Source organism: Pollachius pollachius, assembly GCF_949987615.1.
Source record: "Pollachius pollachius genome assembly, chromosome: 2".
NCBI lineage: Eukaryota > Metazoa > Chordata > Actinopteri > Gadiformes > Gadidae > Pollachius > Pollachius pollachius.
Window position 1 is genome coordinate 35,980,348 of NC_136935.1, and position 23,403 is coordinate 36,003,750.

Sequence of the window (23,403 nt, forward strand, 5' to 3'; positions counted from 1 at the left end):
GGCTCACTATCCGATTGCATATTGAGACTCTGAGGAGGAAATAAAAAAAATAAGAGGGGCCGAGGCTAAGAATAGCATCTTTATAGAAGGCTAAATAGAGCTACATTACTTTTTCCAGACTTCTTATCAGGAACTCGTGCAACGTCTTGTTTGGGTTCAGGTCTTTCCCATAGGATGCCAGTTCGAACCTAAATATGTCCATTTATCGTCAGAACTTGTAGAGCTACTATAGGGTGTGCAGGCCTGCGAATGTACCACGCCGACATTGAAATGTCTGCGAGGAGATTTTGAAAGGTGTGCCGTCGGCTGATCAGCCAAGAAGCAACTCACCTATCCTTAAAGAGCAGCGACAGTACCCTCCCTGCCCTACTCCTCTGCGCAGATGGCCCTCAACTCACCATACCCCCGGCCTACAGGACAGATCAAATCCTCCAACAACTCCCAATTCCTCAGTGGTGCCTCCGCGTCCATGTCTGTCCTCTAAAGAGATGTGTGACGACTAACTGTTTATTGATCTTTTTGAACGATAAGATATGATCTAATGTATCTTGTGCAGTGCGGACATGTTCTATGCAATCCATACAACCCCTATCAATTATACATACATTAGCCATTAGGTATGGTGTAGTAATCTTTTCCTCAAGTTCAGGTTTGGGTGTTTGTGTGTGTGTGTGTGTGTGTGTGTTTGTGTGTTTGGGCGGAGGGGTTGTGTTTGTGTGTGTGTGTGTGTGTGTGTGTGTGTGTGTGTGTGTGTGTGTTTTTGTGTGTGTATGTGAGAGGGATAATGAAATTAATAATATAGAGAGTTACAGTATTACAAAATAATTATTCCAGTAATATCAACAATTCTGAACATATACAATGTTCGTACCTGTCTATGTTGGATACTTCTCCCTGTCATTTCCTCTCCTCTTCCTCCTCCATGTGTGGACATCCAGCAGCAAATGAGCATCCTGGGTTTCATAGAAGGTTGGCTCATCATACCTTCTGACCCTGTAAGCATCGCCATCACCCACCCACGGTTCGACTTCCTCGGGTGTGTTCTCCTCATACACCTCCTCCTTAGTGAGCCCCTCGTCATCAACACTAACCCAACGCCGCTGAAATGGAGGATAACAATGAGAATAAATAACATTTGTTATTTTGTAAATTTTTGTATGGGTGTTAGATACTTTTGTTTGAACATCCAAAATTCCCACTTCCGTCATATTGTTTGTTTCATTGAACTTTGTTGTTAGACAGAGTGATTTGTAACTTATTTTATTTGTGTAATTACGCACAGCTGAAAACAAAAACAATAGAAATCGATGTAGCTTTGTTTATATTAAATCTATCTTAAACGAAACTCTGTAACAAAAGACTCAATAAATCAATGTTGATCGTGCCAAGAGCATGCCTACCCTGAGTGTGCCATTTTGTAAGCCTGAACTCTTGTCCTCTCCGTGAGCTATTTAATCAGATTTCTTTGAAATTTGAATCACATTCATGACATTTTCTGTAAGAATAAGCATGTGCTATTTTTCGGCAATGATCAAAGCCGTCACAATCCTCATAGGCTAGAGCAATTAAAACTAACACTTACTTTCATGTTGGAGGTTAGTTATCAGCTGTTTTAAATCATGGACAGTAGACAAATTGTAGTATCGAAAACATGTTATTTCCAAAAAACCATAAATGTATGGGACATTTATTCTCTATAAATCTATCTTGACATTCAAAACACAAAACGTTTTTTGAAAAAACTTAATCAACCACTTCGATGACCTTTTAAGTTTTAGCTTTTAAGATTGTTCTTTGCCCAATGTAAGGCCAGAGCCAAAACACTACACAGACAATTACGATATGGAGATCATGCGTTATTCATGAGATTCAACACTTTTATGATCTTCTTGCTCTGTCCCTTCCTGCCTCTCTCCATCTTTCCATCTCAGATGTAGAAAGCCTTTCCAGAAAACACCCTCAAAACCATTATCCACCGCAACAGTCAATGCACTTAGCCGTGCTATAGCCAGACTCTGGTTTCACAAATGTGACAAATCTAATGGAGTGCTATAGTTCCCTCCCACACACACACACGCACGCACGCATGCACGCACGCACCCACGCACACACACACACACACACACACACACACACACACACACACACACACACACACACACACACACAAACACACACATGCACACCAAGATGATGAAAACAAACATCTCGCATTCAATCCAGGTGAATTCTTTACATTTACAGTTTCCACCCAAACAAATAAAGAAAACCAACAAAAGAGACACTGTAACCGCATACAACTGTGTCCGAATAATACCACATTTTAAAGGCATGTGTATGTCGTTGTGGTGCGCTGTAACCATAGAAAAGGCAATAATTAAACATGGCTACATATATATTAATAAATAAATATATGTATGCATATATTTCTGTCTCCAGAAAGAGCCTCACCCCACTGGCACCTCTGTTCAGAGATTGAATTACTGTTGGATAATGGAAACAGGGAGAGTGCTATGGGACATCCTCTCTCCCCACAACAAACATTTAATCAGAGGGAAGCATTGGGCACCCGTCCACATGCGCTTGCGATCCTCTGTCTCTGTGTGTGCATGTTTACGAGCGTGTGTGTGTGTGTGTGTGTGTGTGTGTGTGTGTTTGTGTGTGTTTGTGTGTTTGTGTGTGTGTGTGTGTGTGTGTGTGTGTGTGGTGTGTGTGTATATGTGAATGTGTATGCATAGGTGTGCAGGTGTGTGTGTGTGTGTGTGTGTGTGTGTGTTTTTGTGTGTGTGTGTTTGTGTGTGTGTGTGTATGTGTGTGTGTGTGTGTGTGTGTGTGTGAATGTGTATGCATAGGTGTGCAGGTGTGTGTGTGTGTGTGTGTGTGTGTGTGTGTGTGTTTGTTACAGTTTGTTGAAAAACTTGAATACATTTTTGATCGAAAAGCGGGGAAAAAACGTTGGCAATGGATTTAGAATGTGAAGTAAAGTTTGTGTTGCAAGATTTTAGTGTGAAAACATTACAAGACATAATTGATATTATCTACTTATTTTATCCAACTTCCACACCCAACTTCTTAATCAGAAACGAAATTATCTCCCTATCGTAATCATCATCATCAACATCATCCTCATCACTCATCATCATTATCATCAATGTTTCCCATCCTGTACACGTGACATTTCTTACTTTCTCTCTCCCTCTCTTTCTTTCCATCACATCACATTACATCCCCCCCCCCACTTCCCCCAACACCATCACCACCCTCTGTTCCTCTCTCCTTCTCACCCTTGCCACATCTATTGGTGCCTCTCTCTCTCTCACTACCATTCTCTCTCTCTCCCTCTCTCTATATATTTCTCTCCCTCTGTCTAACTCTCTCTGCCCCCTTCCCTTTATCCTATGTCTATTTGTGGGGAGGTCTTCATTGTGTCATTACCAGTGTGACCGTTCAGATGTGTCTTGTGTCCAATCCTTTGCAACCAGTGCAATCTTTTTTTCCATCACTTTGACCCGTTCGATTTTTACAACCCTATCTCCCCTTCTCTCCCGAGATGTCGTCCCTTTTGAAGGAGGAATTGGAAAGAGTTTTATTTCGACCTGAGAGACAGAGACTGGTGGAGTTTATAGAGATCGAAGAGCCAGCACCGGGAAGGCATTTCTTCTGTGTCGGAGGTAGGCTTACACATGATCAGGTTACATTTCTGCAGGTCATTTGTATAGTTTTAATATTATTACTTGTCAGTTGTCTTACACAGATGTACTTCAATATTTGTGGGTGTTTGGTTTCTCTGATATTCATTGAATTATTACAAAGTATGATCAGTGCTGTTCTGGGTGAACTGTAGACAAATACTGCAGGATAGGTTGCTGTGTTCTTCAAGCTTTTTGTGTGAAAAAAAAACGGCTTTACTATTTCTCCTCTCTTGCTGTCACAGTTTCAAAGAAACTAGGCGTACAACTATGTATAGTGGGTTGTAACAAGACCAAAGTCGCAAAACCAGCCAAAACTGAAACGAAGAGTTCCCAAACTAAGCGGTCGTCCTTCCAGGACAGCTACAAGAAGAACGAGATCTGGGCCCTCGAAGACCTCAGTCTCATTGACGGACGGGACCCCGATGTTGTAAGTCGCTGAAAGATGATGTCACCTATGGTTTCGCTTATTCCACCCATTACAAACCAAAAGTCACAGAATGTGTTTACCAGTGGAGAAACCCGAAGCGTGCCACCATGTTAACATACTGTATGAGGTCAAGAATATTTCAACCAGAACTCATGTGAGGAGAGAACATGCACATTTTTTATTCCATTTTCTTGGGAATTATTAAAAATTTGGTAAGATATTGAATGCAAAATCATAAAAACAATTAATATTACACAATTATATCATGCATACAGTATTGTGATGCTTTAATGCAAGGCAAGTCCCAAATTTAAGTGCAACACGTTCTCAAAGAATAACCAGATAGTCCCGGATATCTGTACGATTTTAGAAAATAAATGAGGGTTTGAGTTTCAATTTTGTATTATTTCCGTGACTACGTGCGTTAAATAACAAAAGGCCCCTGTCTCTGATCTCTCTTCAGGATGATCCATGCTTAATACTGCACTTTGACAAGGTCCGCTCTGTGACTGCTATCAACTGCTCTGCCAAGTACGCTCTAGTCCGGGCTCTGGTGAAACTCAGTGACAAACACAGTAAAGTGGCTCTGAATGTACAGAACATGGATTGGGCTTACGTCAGGCCCACTTCCTTCTACTCCAACAGGGGAGATTGTGCCGTTCTCTCACAGATTTGCTTCTACGCATTCAATTTGGTCTGTCTGTCAATGTGTCCTGTCCCCTTGGAGTAAGGGACTCCTGGACTCCTCCCCTGGAGTGTAGCCTATTTATGTAGAATTATTTTATTTTTCTCAGTTTCACTGTGAAACTACAAGTGTTCTAGAGTGTGATGTAATTGCTTTATGTGAAGTTTATGTTGACATTGAGCACAACAAGAGTTAGCCATTGTGTAGCTGTCACTTTGAAATATGGATTGATGAGCAAGCATGCTTGGCCTCTGCAAAGAGCTGAAGGCCAATTATGCACCAATCAATACGACTGCTATTAATTTGTCTTATGGAGACATAACTGTCCAATCTACTTACGGTCATCTCTATTGCTATTAAATGTGTCAAATAACGTGACCACTGCCAATGTATGACAGATGTATAACCTACTTGTATTTTAAATCAACTGTGAATGTAAAATATCTTCGTGTATGTACTTTTGATGTAAAACGATGTTAAAACTATGATAAATTCTTAAAATTAATAATAATTTTCGTTTGCATTGTTATACAAATACACAATTCACCGATATCTTTTCAGGGGAAAGGGTTAATGGTTTATTTGATACTTTTTGAGCAATGTACAAGAAAACCAACATTAGACCTGCCCTTTATTAACCAGCAGGTGGCATTCAAGCGCATAAATGCATCCCATGCGTAATTAGTTCTATTTAGATATGCCTGTACGAAAACATCCCAATATATTTATTTTAGGATAACAAATCTTTTTTTAGGGGGAGAAAGAAGTCAGTTTATAAGGATTTTAAAGTAAAAATAAGTGTATAAATACCTACGTTTAAGACATTATTATATATGAATGTTCTAACCATTCCGGCGAAAGCGGAAGTGGAAGAGGCAACATCCATGCCGCCAAAATTCAAGTTCTAACAGTAGTAGAGCATTTTTGTAAACAACGAGCCACAGGCTAGTGGGTTGTATTCAAGATTGTACTTATTTTTGTGGCTACCTTTGAATTTTGAAGCAGCCAGTTTTAAGATGCATATTAAATCTATTGTTATTGATGGATTCAAATCCTACGCACAAAGGACAGAAATCAACGGATTTGATCCTCTGTTCAACGCAATCACAGGACTGAACGGCAGCGGCAAGTCGAATATTTTGGATTCAATATGCTTTCTTTTGGGCATTTCAAATCTCACTCAGGTTAGTCTATACGTTACACCAGATACTGCAAAGATGTTGCATGATTTTGTATTTAATAATCTAATTATATATCCTTATCCTCCTATGTCTTTCTAATTACCCGTATCTTAACAGTAGTTGACCACGCTTTGACAACACAGTCTTCCATACATTTCCCCTTGTGTTAACTTTTAAGGTGCGAGCATCAAACCTCCAGGACTTGGTCTACAAAAATGGACAGGCTGGCATAACCAAGGCCATGGTGTCCATTACATTTGACAACTCCAACAAAAGCCAGAGTCCTCTTGGATTTGAAACCCACGACGAGATCACGGTCACTAGACAGGTGGATATCTTGATCTTGGTCTTAAGTTAATGCGTGAACCAGATACCAACGTGCTCTATTTCCAGCCTAAACCTCATGTTTGTTTGAAGTAAGTGAACGCTGAAGTGGATACACTATTCATTTTCCCCAAGGTGGTGATTGGAGGTAGGAACAAGTATCTCATTAATGGGGTCAACGCTAACAACACAAGGGTGCAGGATCTTTTCTGCTCCATTGGTCTCAACGTCAACAACCCACATTTCCTCATCATGCAGGTCAGAATATTTTGGTATTGTGTGGTTCGAGATTGGTATGGGCCTGAAATGCTTCCCATGGATTTACTGTCAAGCTCAATAAGCTTGTCTCGTTTAACGATTGCTGGTCCATTCCTTGGCCCAATAATAGGCTGACATGATGCTTTTGGCTGTAAGCAGCAGTAAAAAAGGAATTGCTATTGAAATTAGTACTACAGAAGTACTAGGTATACAGTCAGTGGCTTACTTAAATATGCATTCATAGAAATTTCACAACGACTTCCCTTTGAAGTACATACAGAAAACTGTCAAATATGTTTGTGTGCATGAAATAATCACAATATTTTAGACATGCCTGAATTTATTATTAAAAGCAATGTCAAATGAAAATGCTTGTTACATAACTGTATATCAAAATAATGTTTCCTGTATTGAGTATTTAAAATGCACTTCATTAATTATCACGCCCTTTTTGAATATTCTTCCAGGGGAGGATAACTAAAGTGTTGAACATGAAGCCACCTGAGGTAAATCCATAAATCAAAACATGATTACTAATGACCTTAAGTGCATCTCATGGTGTATCATTCTGCTAGGGGAGATGCGCTTTGAAAGCCATTAAACCCATCTTTTTCATGTTGCTCTCCGCCTCAGCCTCTCTCTTGGGTCAAAGCCTTTTTAATGTAGCTCTCCTCACCCACTCTTTGTCTGCAGATCCTGGCCATGATCGAGGAGGCTGCCGGCACCCGGATGTACGAGTGTAAGAAGATCAGCGCTCAGAAGACCATCGAGAAGAAGGAGGCCAAGCTGAAGGAGATCCAGACTGTACGTCAGACGCTTTAGAATCCAAATGACTCTAGTGAGGAGTCTGTGAAATACCGTGTGTCCTAGAAATACCTTTTTAGGTTTCAGAAATGCATTGATGTTTATTCAAATCAAACCCTTTGGGGCGATTCCTAAAAGAAGTGATTATGTGCATCCCCTCCTGTATTTCACTGCTTGTTTTGTAGAAAAGGCAGAAAGTCCCTCACCCTTTCTAACATTTTGATCTGATATTCTTCCTTTTTAGATTCTGGAAGAAGAAATCACACCAACCATGGAGAAGCTCAAAGAGGTAAGATAAGATAAATTAGTATTGTTTGTCGGTGCCGGTGATCATCGGTCTTCATCAAAATCATCATCAATGCTTTTCTGTTTCTGCCACTACTGTAAGATCTTTGTTCCTCACATGTATTTTCTTATATGAGTCTAGTGTAGTTTTCCTCGTATCCTAACCGGTGCCCACGTCCCTCCCGCCCCCAGGAGCGCTCGTCCTACCTGGAGTACCAGAAGCTGGTGCGGGAGATCCAGCACCTCACGCGCCTCTACGTGGCCTGGCTGTTTGTGTGCGCCGAGGAGACCAAGGTGAAGTCGGCGGAGGGCCTGCAGGCCATGCAGGACCACATCAGCCAGCTGCAGGGCACCATGGCGGAGAACGGGCGCACGGTCCAGGAGCTCTCCACTCAGATCCACGAGCTGCAGAAGACCAGGGACAAGGTGGGCGTTTGGATGGGGAGCAGGGCGTCGCTGACCAAGAAACGTTGGTTCAGATTGAGATTGACCGGGCTCGCTCAGTGGACTCCCCTCATTTGAATGTGTTGTACTGTTATCTCCGCGTAAGGTACGTTTTTGAGTTGTTTGAAAAGAATGCTAAATGGAAGCAGAATCGGAATTAGATTTTGCCAAGGGTATTTGGGTAAGGGTTTATGGTTTGTGAAGACATTTTCATTTTATTCATACAGCCCGCAATCCCAGGTAGTCTCAAAGGGATTCACAGGCTACAATTAATGACCCACCCTCACTTATAGCCCGCCAATAGCAAGGGAAAGCTCCGTTAATTAGGAAGGAACAAGCCTTAAGAAGGAACACAGAGTGGGGTCGTCCCTCCTTCCTGGGGTGGTAAGGAGGGCAACAGCTGCCATTATGAACAGACATGGGCATTCTAGATCTACATGCGTGTCAGAGCTGTAGGCACCCCACCACAGCGGCTCACTGTGCTGTCTCCCCGGCCACCCCTCAGGAGGTGGGCAACGTGCTGAAGGAGCTGGAGGACGCCGTGTCCGAGGTGCAGCGCGTCGACGCCAAGGCCCAGAGCGCCCTGGACCTCAAGAAGCAGAACCTCAAGGATGAGAGCAAGAAGAGGGGCGAGCTGGTCAAGAGCATGGAGGAGGTACACGGGACTCGGATAGATAGGGATGGATGGGTCCAAGATACCCTCTCCCCCCAGCTGCCGTGCTGGAGTGGGACTGAAAGTGTTTTGGTAGATGACGGTCTCTTCTCCTCTGTGACTGGGCCCCACCATCCCTACTTGCAACTAGTATGCAGACAACAAGCTTTAAACAGTATACAGTGGGGCAAAAAAGTATTTAGTCAGCCACCAATTGTGCAAGTTCTCCCACTTAAAAAGATGAGAGAGGCCTGTAATTTTCATCATAGGTATACCTCAGCTATGAGAGACAAAATGAAAAAAAAAATCTAGAAAATCACTGTCTGATTTTTAAAGAATTTATTTGCAATTTATGGTGGAAAATAAGTATTTGGTCAATAACAAAAGGTCATCTCTATACTTTGTAACATGCCCTTTGTTGGCAATGACAGAGGTCAAACGTTTTCTGTAAGTCTTTACAAGGTTTTCACACACTGCTGCTGGTATTTTGGCCCATTCCTCCATGCAGATCTCCTCTAGAGCAGTGATGTTTTTGGGCCTTCGCTGGGCAACACAGACTTTCAACTCCCTCCAAAGATGTTCTATGGGGTTGAGATCTGGAGACTGGCTAGGCCACTCCAGGACCTTGAAATGCTTCTTACGAAGCCACTCCTTCGTTGCCTGGGCGGTGTGTTTGGGGTCATTGTCATGCTGAAAGACCCAGCCACGTTTCATCTTCAGTGCCCTTGCTGATGGAAGGAGGTTTTCACTCAAAATCTCACGATACATGGCCCCATTCATTCTTTCCGTCACACGGATCAGACGTCCTGGTCCCTTGGCAGAAAAACAGCCCCAAAGCATGATGTTTCCACCCCCATGCTTCACTGTAGGTATGGTGTTCTTTGGATGCAAGTCAGCATTCTTTCTCCTCCAAACACGACGAGTTGAGTTTTTACCAAAAAGTTCTATTTTGGTTTCATCTGACCATATGACATTCTCCCAATCCTGTTCTGGATCATCCAAATGCTCTCTAGCAAACTTCAAACGGGCCCGGACATGCACTGGCTTTAGCAGGGGGACACGTCTGGCACTGCAGGATTTGAGTCCCTGGCGGCGTAGTGTGTTAGTGATGGTAGCCTTTGTTACTTTGGTCCCAGCTCTCTGGAGGTCATTCACTAGGTCCCCCCGTGTGGTTCTGGGATTTTTGTTCACCGTTCTTGTGATCATTTTGACCCCACAGGGTGAGATCTTGCGTGGAGCCCCAGATCGAGGGAGATTATCAGTGGTCTTGTATGTATTCCATTTCCCAATAATTGCTCCCACAGTTGATTTCTTCACACCAAGCTGCTTACCTATTGCAGATTCAGACTTCCCAGCCTGGTGCAGGTCTACAATTGTGTTTCTGGTGTCCTTTGACAGCTCTTTGGTCTTGGCCATAGTGGAGTTTGGAGTTTGACTGTTTGAGGTTATGGACAGGTGTCTTTTATACTGATAAGGAGTTCAAACAGGTGCCATTAATACAGGTAACAAGTGGAGGACAGAGGAGCCTCTTAAAGAAGAAGTTACAGGTATGTGACAGCCAGAAATCTTGCTGGTTTGTAGGTGACCAAATACTTATTTTCCACCATAATTTGCAAATAAATTCTTAAAAAATCAGACAATGTGATTTTCTGGATTTTTTTTTTTTCATTTTGTCTCTCATAGCTGAGGTTTACCTATGATGAAAATTACAGGCCTCTCTCGTCTTTTTAAGTGGGAGAACTTGCACAATTGGTGGCTGACTAAATACTTTTTTGCCCCACTGTATGTGTTGGCACTGGTTTTAGGAAGGGTGCGACTCGCATCAATGTCCCTGAGTCCTACAAAGATGTGCTCTGGCAACACGGGGCACACTTCAAGTCTTGATATCAATGCAAGCCACTTATCTGCTGTGTAATAAAAAAAAAACATTTAGCCCAACTCTGAAACAAGGCAAACGTTGACCTCTCTTCCCCTACAGAAAAAAAGGAAAAAGTAAATAAAATTGGATAGTAAAGTGAAAATAAAATCATAATTTTGTATTTATATTACAATATATTTACAATGGTGTTCGTTTCAGTAACAGTAATGCAGTTTTATTTTCTAGGTTTATTGTTTTTGATTTGCCTTTTCTTTTTTTTTTGGATGTCGTATTGTATTTGTGAAGTCTACATAGCTGAGCCCTCTCTCCTCCTCGTGAACTCCTCAGGACAACAAGATGGTGGTGGTGAAGGAGAAGGAGGTGGCCAAGCTGCAGGAGAAGCTGCAGGCGCTGCAGGCGGAGGGCCAGGAGGGCAGCGCCGCCCTGGAGGCGGCGGAGCAGCACTTCAGGGCCGTGTCGGCCGGCCTCTCCTCCAACGAGGACGGGGAGGAAGCCACGCTGGCCGGCCAGATGATGACCTGCAAGAACGACATGAGCAAGGCCGACACGGAGGCCAAGCAGGTGGGGGGAACCGCAGGCCCTGGATGGGTGGATGGATGGGCGGGGGGGTGGATGGATGGATGGTTGGATGGCCTTTCAAATGACAATCTGTTAGTATTATTACTGTTAAATTAGGTTCAATAGTTTTATCTGGGAAGTACTTTATGGATCTTATTAGTAAAAGCACAAAGTTATATCCTGCTTTCTTAACCGCCTCTCTCCTGGTTTCCCTCCTGTCCGGCCTCCACCCTCCAGGCCCAGATGACCCTAAAGCACGCCCAGGCGGAGCTGAAGACCAAGCAGGCGGAGGTGAAGAAGATGGATGGCGGATACAAGAAGGACCAGGACACCTTAAAGGCCTTGCAGGCCAGCCAGGGGAAGCTGCAGGCGGAGCTCTCCAAGCTGAACTATGAAGGTGTGTGAGCGTGTGTGTGGGCATGCTTGCGCCCCTACGATCACGGTGGATGGACTCGGTTGGATTAATTACAGTCCATTACTTGGAAGTCACCGGGTAGAGAGAGTACCATAGAGGCTCAGTCCTGAACGCAGCGAACCGGGTTCGAGTCATGCCCGCGGTCATCTGCTGCATGTCCTCCCCTCTCTCCCATACCTTCCTCTCTATCTTACTCTATAATAAAATAAATCTTATAAAATAAATAATGACACACTTATGAATCATGGCACACAGCTGAAATGTATTCTGATGATGGACTACACAAGGTCAGATCGACATTGTATGTGTGTGTGTGTTTCAGATGGCAAGGAGGAGAGTCTTCTGGACAGCAGACGCCAGCTCTCCAGGGAGGTGAGCGGGCTGAAGGAGACCTACGAGAGACTCATCTCCCGCTTCCCAAACCTGCGCTTCGACTACAAGTAAGAACCTGTCCCCAAAATGTGGGAGATTGAGCCCCTCCCAGTTGGAAGGCGTTCTGGCTGCTGTAACTGGCTGGTCAGCTGAGGGACGTGAACTAGCATAGCTCGGCTGGCTGACGATGGAAAGATTCTGGTAAACATGGAGCGGTACGGGCTCGCCAGCACTTTTTATTGGTCTTACACATCAGTTACAGGATGTCAATGTTATTGAATTGTTTAACATTGAATGATCAACTGATCAGCAGGCAAAAAAAAAAGCCTAATGCTTTGGCTCATATGCTGTGCACTGCGGGTCGTGTTGCTTAACTGGGCTGTGGTGTGTTGTCCCCTAGGGACCCGGAGCGGGGCTGGGACCGCAGCAAGGTGCGAGGGCTGCTGGCCAACCTGATCACCGTGAAGGAGGTGGCCTACGCCACCGGCCTGGAGGTGGTCGCCGGGGGCAGGCTGTACAACATCGTGGTCGACACAGAGGTGGGTTTGTGTGTCAGGTCAGTCATTTATCTTACCCTCCCCCTACTGTAACAGTACTTGAGAGGAGCTTGAAGTAAGGGTGCCTTTATGTACTGCTACAATGTCTTGTGCAACTGAAAAGCTCTTGGCCACACACATTTCCTCCCAGAATGCAAGGCTCATAATGAGTGCGGGTCCGTCTGTTGTCTGTCTGACCACCAGGTGACGGGTAAGAAGCTTCTGGAGAAGGGCGAGCTGAAGCGTCGCTACACCATCATCCCACTGAACAAGATCTCAGCCAAGACGCTCAACCAGAGCGTGGTCAACGCCGCCAAGAGCCTGGTGAGAGGAGCCGGCACGCGCCCAGATAGTGGAGCGCCGCAGTGCTCTTATTTAGCCAATGGGCGGGCTTTTCATCAGCCAATGGGCAGGCTTTTCGTCAGCCAATGAGCGGGCTTTTAATCAGCCAATGGGTGGACTTTTAATCGGCCAATGGGCGGGCTTTTAATCGGCCAATGGGCGGGCTTTTAATCGGCCAATGGGCGGGCTTTTAATCGGCCAATGGGCGGGCTTCTAATCGGCCAATGGGCGGGCTGATTAAAATCAGCCAATGGGTGGGCTTTAAATCAGCCAATGGGTGGGCTTTTTTTTGTGAACGCTTTCTTCATTGTTGTCAGTATTTCCTTGTGGGAAGCGGGTTGACACTTGTTATCTCTTTTCCATGCATTATGTTCTCATTGTTTATTGGTTCATTTTCCATCCATCATCGTCTTCTGCTCATTGTTTATTGGTTCATTTCCCGTGCATGGTTCCCCCCCGTTCATTGGTCTGTCGGGTGTCAGGTGGGAGCGGCCAACGTGCACACGGCCCTGTCCCTGGTGGGCTACGAGGAGGACCTGCGCAGGGCCATGGAGTACGTGTTCGGCTCCACGCTGGTGTGCGACACCCTGGATAACGCCAAGAAGGTGGCCTTCGACCAGCGGGTCAAGACCAAGACCGTGACCCTGGGGGGAGACATCTTCGACCCCCAGGGGACCCTGAGCGGGGGTGAGAGAGGGAGGCAGAGGGAAGGGAACACTCACGCAACTGATTGGTTTTATAGTCGATTCATTTAGCCATTTCATTTTTCCACACACCCATTAGTCTTTAAAAAGTACCGTATTTCCCGCACTATAACGCACACCGGATTATAAGGCGCACCTTCAATGAATGACCTATTTTAGAACTTTTTTCATAAATAGGGCGCACCGGATTATAAGGCGCATAGCATAGAAGATACTGCAGTCAAACGTTTGACTGGGGATGCGTTATGCATCCACTAGATGGAGCTGTGCTAATTGTATAGCTCGTCACGCGCAACGCAACTGTGAGGACGAGTTGCTGCATTTAGCAGATATAAAACTGGAACCTTTATGACAAAAAAGTAAAACACAATTACGCAGTTCCAAACCTTAGATTTTTTAAATGTCTTGCAAACGTGAATGATACAAAGTAGAGCATCGCACCCTCGAATCTTGTAGTGTGGCCAGTCTTCCGCCCGATTTCCTCGCTCTGTGATCGTATAGTGTGACCTTCCTAATAGTGGAGGAATATCTGTTGTGTGGTCTGAACCAGCCATAAAGGGAATGTCAACAAAACAGTCAGACAAAGTCTAACTTTATTAAGCGTTCTGACAACTTTGTTCATTTGTAAACACGAATTGATCCATATATAAGGCGCTCCGGATTATAAGGCGCACTGTCGTTTTTTGAGAAAATTACCGGCTTTTAAGTGCGCGTTATAGTGCGGAAAATACGGTAATTCAATAAAAGCAAATTCCCATCACCGTTGCTGGAGGCCAAAGGGATTTATGTTTGCTTTTTTATCTGACAGGCTGCCAAGTTTAAGTAAAGGACTCCCTTTTGATTGATCGATTCACTTAATCGTTCTAAAGCACTAAGCAGTAAAAGTTTGTTGTTCGTACCTCATAAATGACTAAGAATGACTCTATTATGAGGTAACTAGATTCAATATATTTTCTGTCCATCTATTGTTTGACTCATCGTTGCGGCCCTATTGTCACACACCAGATCCTGGTGTTTTTACACCTCAGTTGGTTGAAGAGAGCGAGGGCGATAATGATCCCTAGTACAGCGCTGTTGTGGCGATGGTTCTCCTAGCTGAGGGCCCCGGCCTGATGGTTCCTCTCCTCCCCCCTCCCTCCAGGGGCCCGCTCCCAGTCCGCCTCGGTGCTGTCCAGCCTGCAGGAGGTGCGAGAGGTGGGGGATCAGCTGGGCCAGAAGGAGGCGCAGCTTCATGACGTGGAGCGCCAGCTAGCCACCCTCAAGGCCACCGCGGAGAAGTACGCACGCGTTTGTTTCATTCATTCATTCATGGGTTGTTGCTTCAAACACAATCTCTCTGGCTTTCAGAGTGGGGACAATAGTACAGACTCTCTACCCCCCCCCCCCCCATTGTGTGGATGTGTGGGAGGGATACTTTTCCTGGCAAAAGAACAGGAAAAGCTAAAACTGTAGTGCCATAACTGACCACCGGGGGGGGGGAGAATACTTAACCATCCAAATCTGTAATCTTGCAGAGCCCCTATAACGAGTAACAAACGACTTCTAATAACGACAAACAATGAGGAAGACGGCAACGAAGTTGTCTTCCTGTTCCAACTTTAGTGCTTTCCTATTCCTTTTCGTTATATACATTCATACTTTTTTCAACACGTTTATATCTGTTCATACTACAGTAGTCGTTGATCTCGTTCAGCTGTTGTCCTTTTTTTCCCCATTGCTGTAAATCCATTTCATGCGAGTACATTGTGGGAGCACAGGAACCAGAGTCAAATCCCTTGTGTGTTTACACATGCTTGACACATAGGGCTGACTTTGATGTGCAATGTTAGAAACTAGGGTTAGGGTTAGCCTTTACGTGTTTTCAGGCCGTGGGAGGAGCCGTTCGGAGGGGGTTAACAGCCGTCCCTCCGCCCTGCAGGTTCCGTCAGCTGAAGCAGCAGGTGGAGCTGAAGCAGGAGGAGGGGCAGATCCTGCAGGCCAAGCTGCAGCAGAGCTCCTTCCACCAGCAGCAGGAGGAGCTCGAGAGGCTGCGCAAGGCCATCGGTGAGCACGCACAGACACACAGACCTGAGTGCCAGAGTACAAGCACACCAAAGAGTCATCTGTGGTCATTACTGCGCCTATGATCTAACTCGACATTCAGGAGAATGTGAAAAAGTAGTGTTTGGTTTTTAGGTAAGACGATCTGAATTGACAGCAGCACAACACAGACGCAGTGATCTGTAAATGATGAACGTGTGTGTGCGCGCGCAGAGGAGAGCGAGGAGACCCTGCGCAGCACCAAGGAGGTGCAGCAGCGGGCGGGGGAGAAGTACAAGGTCCTGGAGAACAAGATGAAGAACGCCGAGGCGGAGCGGGAGCAGGAGCTCAGGGCGGCGCAGCAGAAGCTCACCGCCGCCAAGACCAAGGCCGACGCCTTCACCAAGAAGCTCAAGGAGAAGCAGCAGGTACACTACTCACACACACACACACACACACACGCACACGCGCGTACTTATACATACTGAAATATACTGACACACTCATACACTGATCAGTGCCTAAAATGAGATGGTACTTTATTAATCCCAGCTGGGAAAGGTTGTAGCATTGTTTTTGCTAACAAACTATTTTTGTTAAGAATACTCAACCTATTTGTACCAAGCTTAAAGTGTGTGTGTGTGTGTGTGTGTGTGTGTGTGTGTAGGAGTTTGAGGCGGTGAGCCTGGAGATGGAGGAGCTCCGCAGGGAGCAGCTGGGCTATCAGCAGCAGATCCAGGGTGTGGACGAGGCCACAAAGGCCATCCAGGAGCTCATCGACAGCATGGCCTCCACCGTGGCCCAGAACAAGGTAGCTCAGCGCTACGCTGTGGGGGGGGGGGGGGGGGGCGGACCCCAGGTGATAGACGCTGTGGAGTAGACCCGGTGGGGCGGGTGTTGCGGCTGGGTCCCGTCCTGACTCCTCCTCCCCCCCCCCCCCCCCCCCCCCCCCCCCCTGTGTCTCTGTGTGCAGGAGGCGGTACGGAGCGCTCAGGAGAAGCTCAGCAGACAGAAGGAGATCATCATGGCCCAGGACCAGGATATCAAGGTACCTGCATCCTTGAAACCTTTCTGTGTTCATATCATCTATGAGGGGAAAGTAGCGGCCTTAAGTCTCTGATAAAAACTATTTTGTGTGAATGTGTTTTAGTAAGAAGAAGCCTGTTCTCCTTTCTCTCGGGATTCTTGGCTTATTGGTGTTTTTTTGAATGTCAATCATCCAGGAGAAGACAGTGGAGGCCAATAAGATTCGGGAGCAGACCAACGAGACCCAGCTGAAGATCAAGGAGCTGGAGCACAACATCAACAAGCACAAGAAGGAGAGCCAGGACGCTGCCGCTAAGGTACACAAATCACTCGAGCCCCACTCTGTTGGTGTTGTATGCTCTTTGAAATGCACGAGTATAGGCTGCAGCAAATTTGACTTTCTCTAAAAATAACTTAGCATTTATCACACTTTTTTTTTATTTTATTTTTTTATTTTACAAATGAGGTACTGATTTGAACCTCTGTTGTGTCAATACTTAGTATTTATAGGATGTCAGTCATATTATTCTGCTCCGAAAATGATTTTAAGTAGAAAAAATGATCTCTGAAACTGAAGGCTGGTTGTGAACTAATTCTTCGATGCGAGTCATGCAAGGTCATATCCTTTATTTTCTCACATCGTCTGTTTGTGTCCCCCTCCCTCTCCCATCAGGTGTCCCGCATGCTGGAGGAGCACGACTGGATCGCCCTGGAGCGTAGGCAGTTCGGCCAGCCCAACACGGCCTACGACTTCCAGACCAACAGCCCCAAGGAGGCCGGCCAGAGGCTCAAGAAGCTGGAGGAGACCACCGCCCGGCTGGAGAGGAACGTCAACAAGAGGGCCATGAACATGCTGAACGAGGCCGAGGAGCGGGTGAGAGACCAAGGCGGTGGAGAGGGAGGGAGGGAGAGAAATGTTTGAGTCATGACTTCAGTGGATTTTAACAGTCTGTGATGACGGCAAGAGAGAGACTGCAGTTTTATTAAAGCTCCCATGGTATGCTACTTGATGGATGCTTTAATATAGATATTAGTGGGCCCCAAACACAATGTTTGAAGACGTTCCTGAAATTCAGCCATGGTGCAGAATCACAGCCACTGCGAGCCAGTCGCACATTGAGCTTTCCCCAAATGCGCCGTTTCGGTGTCTGTAGCTTTAATGCAAATGTGGAGGAGAGAGGTGGGTCAAGGAGGAGGGTGGGGGTGTGGCCCTGAGCAGCTTGCAGCCACGGTACCATGTGCTCTGTTTACAGTGGATGTATAGCAATGGCAAGGTGCACACAGCCTTTAGCCGTGTTCTGTAAATATTCTAGAACACACAGGAGTGCTGGAGCTCTATATCTAAATAATATCATATTATACATAGATATCTATATCATATAATATATATTATCCCGGCAAAAAGCTGTGTGCGCCTCCAGACGATATTATGAATCTCAAACGACTGCGTCGGGTTCTCCGACGTCTCTGGTTCTTCCACGTCCGCATCAATCTGATGAAGACTGAACCGCGAAATTGAGGAGAAAGGGATTGTTGACCGCGGTGGTCTCCCGCCGGAGCCTCGGCAGCGGGAAGCGGGGCTCAAGCGGAAGACATTCGCGGCCAACAATCCCTTCCTCCTCCATGTCGCGGTTCATGTACTTCAGGGAGTCAAAGCCATAGTTCCTTTCCCCCAATTCATTCTCAACCATAGCTGAGATAACCCCCACTACGAGTCGTTGTGGAAATACCAGAGACGAGAGTCCGAGGTGTTACGCTCCATAACCATAACACCAACAGCAGAACGGTTATCCAAATAACAAGGAAGTGTCCAACACTTGCGTTACAGTCCTGGAGCTCTGTATCTAAATAATATCATATAATACATAGATATCTATATCAAATAATTAGAGATAGACCGATATGTTTTTTTTAGGACCGATACCGATTATTAGTAGTCAAGGGGGCCGATAACCGATATTTGGAGCCGATATTAATTTACAGAAAAGGGAAAAGATTGGCGTCAAAATTTTGAATGATACAAACTTCAACACTTAACTTCATTTATGAAGTTGTTTAATAAACACACCAGCTTATCAGATTTGCAACATAACACAATTTAAACAAATAAATGGCTCACTAAATTTTCCTGAACTGAAATATTAATTTTTTACTTATCTTTCTTTTAAGTTCAAACAAAAACAAAAAGTGCAGGGTGTTCTAATGAAGTTAACAAAAAATTTAAATAAATAAATAGTTCCCTAGTTAAACAGCCATTATTGCTCAACAGTTTTCTCTCAGACAGACGGTGCTTTGCTGTCAGTTTCTGCAGCTTCTCATGTGGCTTACACACACACACACACACACACACACACACACACACACACACACACACACACACACACACACACACACACACACACACACACACACACACACATTATTCTCTAGCCATCCCCTCATCGTGCTTCCCTGCAATAAAACTAACTGAATTTTACTCTCTTCTCTCTCACACACACACTTCTTACTTTTATCACGGACTGTTTCCCTATCAATATTATCAGCGACCTTGTTTCAAGTAATTAAGCCATTAAAAAACACTTAATAGCCTACAGCATCTTCACTTTAATAATCAGTGTTTATCATAGGAACAGACAGCTGCTGCTAACGTATTGGGCCTCACAGTAACGTTAGTAGTCGTCGGTTGTAGAGTTTCGCTACAGTCTGCTGAGCGTCTAGAGCCAGAGAAGGAGAAAGCGGACCGCTGGGCTAACGTTACGCTAAAAGCTAATCAGCCTTCACCTTAAAGCCTAAGGGCTCGAGGGGCTCCGTGGTTACGCAGTTGGATAGCGCATTACGCAGTTGTAGAAGTATAACCACTGCTTAACGTGCTTCCCTGCAACAAAACTGGACTGAATTGAGTTTATTAAGTTTTTACTCTCACTCACACAAAGACTTCTACTATCACAGACTATTTCCATATCGATATTATCAGCAACCTTGTTTCGAGTGATTAACAGACATGCCTGGACGCCGGACTGCGAGCAGAGCTGCCGCTTATGTTTATACAACGTTAATGGGCTCACAGTAATGTTACTAGTAGTTGTGAGTTGTAGAGGACTGGGATGTTTATTAAAATTTCGGGAGAGTCTGCTGCCTTAACTTACCTCGAAACCAAACCAGACAAAACCTTTTCTCCTCTCCGCCGTGTGTGTGAGCACTGTGCATGCACAGCTGTCACTGCTGATCGGCTGTTACCCGTCTTGGCTCTGCGTGTAACCAGAGCGTGTAACCAATCAGATGGTGCTGTGGGTGGGACAATGCTGGAGACAGCGAAGTGACAGCAGACAGAGAGGCGCGGCTGCATCAGAGCCAAAATAACCCAGTTTTAAATTGATCTCTTATCGGCCGTCGGATCAAAAAGAAAGGCCGATGCCGATATGCGTCAAAATGCTGAATATCGGTGCCGATAATCGGTCGATCCCTGCATATGATACATATTATCACAGCCAAAAGCTGTGTGTGCCTCCAGACGATATTATGAATCACAAACGACTTTGTCGGGTTCTCCGACGTCTCTGGTTCTTCCACTTCCACATCAATCTGAAGAAGACTGAACCGCCCGCTGCCTGCTGCCCGCTGCCAGGCGGTTGTGCTTCGTGGCAGTGGTGCCTCGCGGCAACCCGCGGCAGGCAGCATGTCGCAGTTCATGTACTTCAGGGAGTCAAAGCCAAAGTTCCTTTCCCCCAATTCCTTCTCAAACGTGGCTGAACCCCAAATACAGTCTCGTTGTGGAAATACTAGACGTCAAAGAACCGACGTGTTATGCGCCATAACACCAACAGCAAACACTTGCGTTACAGTGTGTGTAATCACAGACACACACACAGACACACACACACACACACACACACGTGGTCAAATTCTCTGGGCGGGCAAGTCAGAGAAAGGGGAGTAGCTTAGATCCTTAGCCTAGTGCTTGTTTTACACCGAACTGAAGTTTTAGCCACTGGGGGACCAGTTAGAAAACCTCAAAGTGAGATTTTCATGCCACAGGACCTTTAATGCTATGATGTTGCTATAACTTACCCAAGTCAAAGCTCAAGCTAACTGGATGTTATCTGGGATGTTAATGTACACGAGCACTACAGTTTCACTTCTGCTGTCACTTTAAGTCAGGCCTTGCCAAATAATGTTATGTCTAAATGTAATTGTAAGGATTTCAAATTAACAATAACGCAAAGTTTGTGCCAATTTTTTTTTAACATCTGGAAAGAATACCAGAAATATTCCTGGTATTTCAGTCCTAGTATTGTTGTGCCATTCGACTTGCGAGAAGCATAAAAATATTTGACCAATCAGACGCCTTGCCTGGACTGAACGAGAAGACACCCTTCATCTCCATCTACCTCTCCTTCCTTTAGTACAACGACCTGATGAAGAAGAAGAGGATTGTGGAGAACGACAAATCCAAGATCCTGCAGACCATCGAGGAGTTGGACCAGAAGAAGAATGAGGCCCTCAACGTGGCCTGGCAGAAGGTCTGTCCACCCTCCTACTCAGTGTACTCCGTCCATCCCCATTATTACCAGTGCTAGTTCTTCTACTTGGCCCAGCAGCGTGGAGAGAGACCCCAATTCAACAAAATATCGACCTATCCATGACTTATATTGGGCTCAACGGTCCAGACTTGGGTTCATTACAAAGCACTTGTTGCTCTCCGTTCAGTAGACTGCAAATGCAACAGATTGGTTAAATATTTCGGCTCACCTTGGGTAAAAGATGTCACCACACGGTGGTTTGTGTTGAATTGCTCTTCCCCTAAATGTACACGGGTGATTTCTAATGGCATGAAGTGATCACCTGTCCCTCCCATCAGAGTGGTCCATGGTTAATCTGAGTCCTGCCCCAGGATGTGTTGGGGACCACCATCAGAGTGGTCCATGGTTAATCTGAGTCCTGCCCTAGGATGTGTTGGCCTAGGACCATTGTTAATTTGAGTCCTCTTCCTCCAGGTAAACAAGGACTTTGGCTCCATCTTCTCCACCCTATTGCCGGGGTCCGACGCCCGTCTGGCCCCCCCCCAGGGACGCGGGGTCCTGGACGGCCTGGAGTTCAAGGTGGCCCTGGGGAACACCTGGAAGGAGAACCTGACGGAGCTGAGCGGAGGCCAACGGTCTCTGGTTGCCCTGTCTCTGATCCTGGCCATGCTGCTGTTCAAACCGGCGCCCATCTACATCCTGGACGAGGTGGACGCCGCCCTGGACCTGTCGCACACGCAGAACATCGGACAGATGCTGCGCACACACTTCAGGCACTCCCAGGTACGTTTTGACTAGACTCTCTCACTCTTTGTCAGGGCTGTCTTGCCTAAAGGCGTACACGTTTTAAAGAGACTCGCACTGTTAACATAGGGCCAAACAAAGACATGTGTTAAGTGTTGATCTGCTTTTAACAATCACCGAAACATCACAGCCCTCAGTCACAAATCAGACTTTAGATTCATATCTAAAGGTGGATGGCAGGCGACCTCAAATCTGGGCACGCTGGGATTTTTTACCTTTTTTGCTCCGACCAATCATGTCGCTGGTGGCAGAGATCTGTAAGCGTTCAATTGGTGAACACAAACTACTACAAACGAAATGAGTAGATTGAAGGTGACTACTTCAGTAGAAAAACGCCTGATTTAATTAGTGTTGCACTGAAAATGGTTAACACCTGTCGTTTTTCATGGAAAGCGTCTCACAACCCTCTCTCTTCAGTTTGTGGTGGTGTCGCTGAAGGACGGCATGTTCACCAACGCCAATGTGCTGTTCAAGACCAAGTTCGTGGACGGCATGTCCATGGTGTCGCGTACAGCCCTCAGCCAGAGTGACGTCAACCTGCCGCAGAAGGACCACGACAAGCCCCGCCCCAAGGACAAGAGGGCCAGGCAGCTGATTGGCTAGCCGGATAATGCACCACACTGCACCTGTCGGTGTGGTGCATCACGCGACCCAAAGGCGGTTATCCTCGCTTTTGGATTGCTTTGTAGAATTGTGTATAGCTCGCTCCACGCTCCGGGGCCTCATCTCTCTTTATTCACATCTTCGTCCGACTTTGTCTTTTAAGTTTTGCCCGAAGGCTGGAAAGCTGAAAGTTTCTCCTTGTGTTTTATGGTTTGTAATTTTTATGTGTATTGTTGGTCGTGTGAACTTTTTAGTGCTGTGCGATTTACACAGCGGCCTATTCGATTTTAACTATTTTCTTGCCAGCGTAAATTTTTACTACTGCTGTCTTTAAGGCATGCCTTTGTAATCAATGCTAAAAATTTAAAGTTATTTTTTTTGTATATGCTTTTTCGGTTTATGGAATAAAGCGTCTTATAAACACATAGTATGTATACAGTTTCCTTTTTATATTGTCATTGTTATTATTTCTAACTGAAATGTCTTCATCTTCATTAGAATGAAGATGAAGGAAATCTGAAAGTTAATACACATAGACGGCTGAACAGCGCCAAGGGTATCTGGTGAAGTTGATTTTATGCTTGCCAGTTTTAGTTGAAGATGGCAATAGATCTTTCATCCAAAATACGTTGCGGGATGTACTGTAATTAATACGAATGAAAAGTTAAGTTCTCCCAAAATCATAAAAGAAATGATCTTAAAGGTCCCATGGCGTGTAAATCACACTTTATGAGGTTTTCTAACATGAGTTCCCCTAGCCTGCCTATGGTCCCCAAGTGGCCTAAACTTGCGTTTGGTGTAAAACAAGCACTAGGTATCCTGCTCGCCTTTGAAAAAATGGAAGCTCAGGTGCACTGATTTGGAACGTGGCCC

The 23,403-nt window shown here is 45.4% G+C and overlaps 2 protein-coding genes across 2 annotated transcripts; both read left to right on the forward strand.

Moving 5' to 3' along the window:
- Nucleotides 1-3,550: 3,550 nt before the first annotated feature.
- exoc1l (exocyst complex component 1 like) lies at nucleotides 3,551-4,849 on the forward strand (the record flags this gene model as incomplete). Its single annotated transcript, XM_079730330.1, has 3 exons — nucleotides 3,551-3,671; nucleotides 3,935-4,119; nucleotides 4,583-4,849. 3 exons carry the CDS (start codon nucleotides 3,551-3,553, stop codon nucleotides 4,847-4,849), a joined length of 573 nt encoding a protein of 190 aa, XP_079586456.1.
- An 879-nt stretch (nucleotides 4,850-5,728) lies between these two features.
- Nucleotides 5,729-22,946, forward strand: smc2 (structural maintenance of chromosomes 2). The gene is made up of 24 exons (XM_079758785.1): nucleotides 5,729-5,988; nucleotides 6,164-6,313; nucleotides 6,445-6,567; nucleotides 7,035-7,073; nucleotides 7,261-7,371; nucleotides 7,616-7,660; nucleotides 7,849-8,082; nucleotides 8,606-8,755; nucleotides 10,959-11,192; nucleotides 11,427-11,586; nucleotides 11,927-12,044; nucleotides 12,377-12,515; nucleotides 12,717-12,836; nucleotides 13,337-13,541; nucleotides 14,700-14,835; nucleotides 15,477-15,601; nucleotides 15,812-16,005; nucleotides 16,245-16,388; nucleotides 16,551-16,625; nucleotides 16,801-16,920; nucleotides 17,277-17,477; nucleotides 21,007-21,123; nucleotides 21,598-21,906; nucleotides 22,345-22,946. The coding sequence occupies exons 1-24, from the start codon at nucleotides 5,821-5,823 to the stop codon at nucleotides 22,528-22,530; spliced, it is 3,603 nt and encodes a 1,200-aa protein (XP_079614911.1). The 5' UTR covers nucleotides 5,729-5,820; the 3' UTR covers nucleotides 22,531-22,946.
- Nucleotides 22,947-23,403: the final 457 nt, after the last annotated feature.